Source organism: Cyclopterus lumpus, chromosome 4 (assembly GCF_009769545.1).
Source record: "Cyclopterus lumpus isolate fCycLum1 chromosome 4, fCycLum1.pri, whole genome shotgun sequence".
NCBI lineage: Eukaryota > Metazoa > Chordata > Actinopteri > Perciformes > Cyclopteridae > Cyclopterus > Cyclopterus lumpus.
In genome coordinates this window covers 7,775,225-7,778,869 of record NC_046969.1, presented here as the reverse complement: position 1 = coordinate 7,778,869, position 3,645 = coordinate 7,775,225, and the positions used below count along the sequence as shown (strand labels likewise).

The following is a 3,645-nucleotide window of genomic DNA, read 5'->3' as shown; positions in this document are numbered from 1 at the left end:
ATCATCGGGTTGGTGCATAGAGTTTTAGCAGCGAATGCAGTCCTTGTCCGTCTAATAAACGAAGCTTTCGCCTCATCAAATTTACATCCAGGTTTTTTTTTTTTTAGAGAGTAACAGATCAGAGGTCCTATCAGTAGAAAACAAAACGTTTGCCCATGTTTAATCTCTTCTTAGTGCAGTATAGGCTTGCCTTTGACATTACACGTTCAGTAGGAGGAGGATACCATACGATTTGCATGCTGTAACATACAAACACTTGTATTAAGACATGTCGAATAATCCAAGCAACTTGAAAGCAAGTTTTCTTTAAAAAGAGAGAGATAGAGAGATGGAGAGAGAGAGAGAGAGAGAGAGAGAGAGAGAGAGAGAGAGAGAGAGAGAGAGAGAGAGAGAAAAGGTAAAATAACACAGTTAACTGTTTTTTTTCTCTACACATTATGTACAGGTGGAAATAAATACAGTCTAAAATCTGGCTCAGGTAATCTCTTTTTGTCTTTTTTTTTTCTTCTTTTCTTTTCTTTTTAAAACAATAGAAAATTGATTGAAAATAGCAGTTAAAGACGCATCCATTTTGTTCGCATGTATAGCAGATTGTTTTTTTTGCATGTTCGTCCGCAGTCCTCCCACCTCTCGGGGGTTAGAACGGTGAGGAGGGGGGGGGGGGGGGAGAGAGACAGTTTTGTGGTTCTTGCATACCCAGGCCTTATTGATGGCTGAGGAGGATGGAGGTTGAGAGGGGGGGGGGGGGGAGGAGAGAGAACCGTGGGCCATGCTTTCCATACGCGTGGAAGGATTCTGGGAGATGACTGGAGGTTACCATACATGTCCTGCATGCAGGGTTGCAAATAGGGGATGGGAGACTATAGACTTGCAATATTGAAAGGTCTCGTCTCTGCATCGCCTCGCTCACGCACAGTCTGTTGAGCTTTCTGGAGCCACACACACACACACAAAAGAGAGCGAGAGAGAGAGAGAGGCGGTGTATTGCTTTGCTTCTATTTCAGTCCAATCTGATTCTTAAAAAAAAAAAAAAAAAAAAAAGTCACTTTCCCTCCACTTTTAAGACAAAAACATCTCTCACTTTCTCTGAATTAAGAAAGTCATTACATGTCAGATTGGTTCAATAAGACTTCTGATGAAGTTCTGCTGCACCAGAGAGACCTCTAAGTGATCCCAAGTGCCCACCTGACGGGAGGTCGTGAGCTGACACAAGTTCAGCCAAAACATCTTTAAGACTCAAACTGCGCCCAAGGGTTACTGTTGTGCGCATCTAACGCGTATTTGTTTACTTGTGTATTTTAAGTCTCTTTCAAGGGAATAGCCGTAAACAAAATACAGACGCGGAGAAATATAAATTAATGTAACAAGGGTGTTTATCTGGGGCTGTAATTCAGACCGCCAGTCTCTCACATGAAGAACTCGTTGTTGGCCTGTTTCCCGGACGGATCTCTCGTGTTCCCCGGTCCACCGGCAGTGTAGGTCCGGCTGGCCAGCTTCTCATACTTCTCCTTGTAAAGATCCCTCTCCTTGGCAAGGCGCACCACGTCCTGCTTCAGCTGCTCCACCTGGCTCAGCAGCGTGCACTTCTCGGACTCCAGCATGTGCCTCTGCTGGACGCGTTTGAAGCGGCAGGACTGCGCGTAGCCCCGGTTCTTCAGGGTGCGCCTCTTCTGCTTCAGGCGGATCACCTCCTCCTTGCTGAAGCCCCGCAGCTGCCGGTTCAGCTCCCGCACCGTCATGCTGACCAGCTGGTCGTCCGAGAAGCGGTCCTCCAGGCGAGCGTGGTGGCCGTGGTGGTGGTGATGGTGGTGGTGGCCCTGGTGGTGGTGGCCCGTCGAGGCCGTGGACAGGTCCTCCCCGACGTACTGCTGCCCGCGGAAGCCATCGTAGGCCTGGTGGTGGTGGTGATGGTGGTGCGCGTTGCCGATGAGGGCCTCCACCGCGTCCTCCGGGGTCAGGTTGAGCGCCTCGGGGTTGATGTGGTGCTGGTAGCTGGGGATCCAGTACAGGTCCTCCAGCTGGGGCTTGCCCCCGTTGCCGTGATTGTTGTTGCCGATGCTGTTGTTGCTGCTGCTGCCGCTGCTGTTGGCCCCGCTGGTGAGGCTCTGGTTGGGCTGCGCGCCGGGGCTCGGGGCGCAAAAGCTCGGCGAGGAAGGCACGGAGGAGCAGGGTGTGCTGATCGGGGTGGAGGACAGGGAGCCCGACGGGAGGCGGTGGCAGTAGCGGTCGGCCTCCGGCGGCTCCTTCTTCACCTCAAACTTCATAAGGTCAAAGTCGTTGACGTACTCGATGGCCAGGGGGCTGTTTGGCAGCTCTGCGCTCATGGCGAGGTCGGTAGCCATGTCAGTCCATGCGACGACTCCTGCCCTCACAGCCAAACCGACGGCGGGCAGCCCACTCGGATACAGATTGCGAGGGGGAATAACAGCCTGTGTGGTGTATGTATATATATATATAGACACACGCACACGCACACGCCCGGTGCACAGAGCTGCTGCTGCTGCTGCTGCTGCTGCAGGAGGGCCGGCGGGGTGGGAGGAGAAACTTATTAAGGCTGCTCGTCCCTAAGACAACGTCTATATATAGTGGCGTGAATATACGTATGCATGTAAGTGAACTTGTACACCTGCCAGTTCGCCTCTGCTCGCTGCTCTTGTTGACAACTTATGCCAGGTCAAATGCACGCTGAAATACCAGGAGCCCCCGGGGCGGCTGAAACTCGAGCCGGGTGAATTTGGAGACGCCAACCTGTCTTGTCCTCGCTTCACCTCTGCAGCCCACTTGCCTCCTTGTGATTAACTGTCCTCGGGCTGGGCTCGATCAAGTAACAGAAGCGACTTCGTCTCCTCCGCTCCGCCGTGTTAAAAATATGTTCCAAGCATCCTCCTTTTTGCCGTCGACGACTTGATCGCGAAGTCACTGCAGCGTGGCCCGGTTCGGAAAGTTTTCTCACACGGTTAGATCAGACGGTTGTGTGCGGTGTCTGTGGGTGTGTGGGCGTGTGACATCCACCGGGGCGCAGCGCGAGCGTGCGTAAAGGCGTGCCAAGAAAAAGTCCAAGGAATCCCCCCCCAAAAAAGGGGACTACAAATGGAATGACACGTGCATACGTTTTCAAAGTTAATATGCATCTGAGACGGATCAGAAGTTGCGGGTCGGAGTGCTCCTACTTTGAGGGGCAGGAGAGCCAGGTCCCCCGTTGTAGGTCAGTCCAGATACTTGATTCAAGCAGCAGGTTACTGACAGCTTCGGTCCCCACGGTGCCGTCCCTCCTCACAGGGGTACGCTGTTGACCTTACGTGTTGACTGTGTGTACTATTATGCAAGAGGTGATACATTCCAGTTGGTTTTCCTCACTGACGGCCCTCCCATATAGTTTCTATAGGCGCTGCACGGTGCAACCAGCGGTGTCACTGAGACGCTGCGAGGCAAGCTGCTCTTATAAAGACAGCGTGGCCCGCGACCCTCCCACTCGGAGGTGTGACGGGCCAATGGGAGGAGATCACGGCGGCGCATTTGCATTCCCTCTCTACAGGGAAGCCCAACCCGGGCCGGGATGCCTGCGCTCCGTGGGTTTGCGGGCCCGGACGAGCGGAGCCGAGCGGACCCGAGCGGAGCCGAAGTGAGCGGAGCGCGCATGGGAGA

The 3,645-nt window shown here is 53.3% G+C and overlaps 1 protein-coding gene across 1 annotated transcript; it reads right to left on the bottom strand.

Moving 5' to 3' along the window:
* Positions 1–1,195: 1,195 nt before the first annotated feature.
* mafaa (v-maf avian musculoaponeurotic fibrosarcoma oncogene homolog Aa) lies at positions 1,196–2,342 on the bottom strand. Its single transcript, XM_034531159.1, has one exon. It carries the CDS (start codon positions 2,340–2,342, stop codon positions 1,407–1,409), a length of 936 nt encoding a protein of 311 aa, XP_034387050.1. The 3' UTR covers positions 1,196–1,406.
* Positions 2,343–3,645: the final 1,303 nt, after the last annotated feature.

Coding starts and splice junctions, on each gene's coding strand:
- mafaa (XM_034531159.1), bottom strand. CDS start 2,342: ATGGCTACCGACCTCGCCATGAGCGCAGAGCTGCCAAACAGCCCCCTG.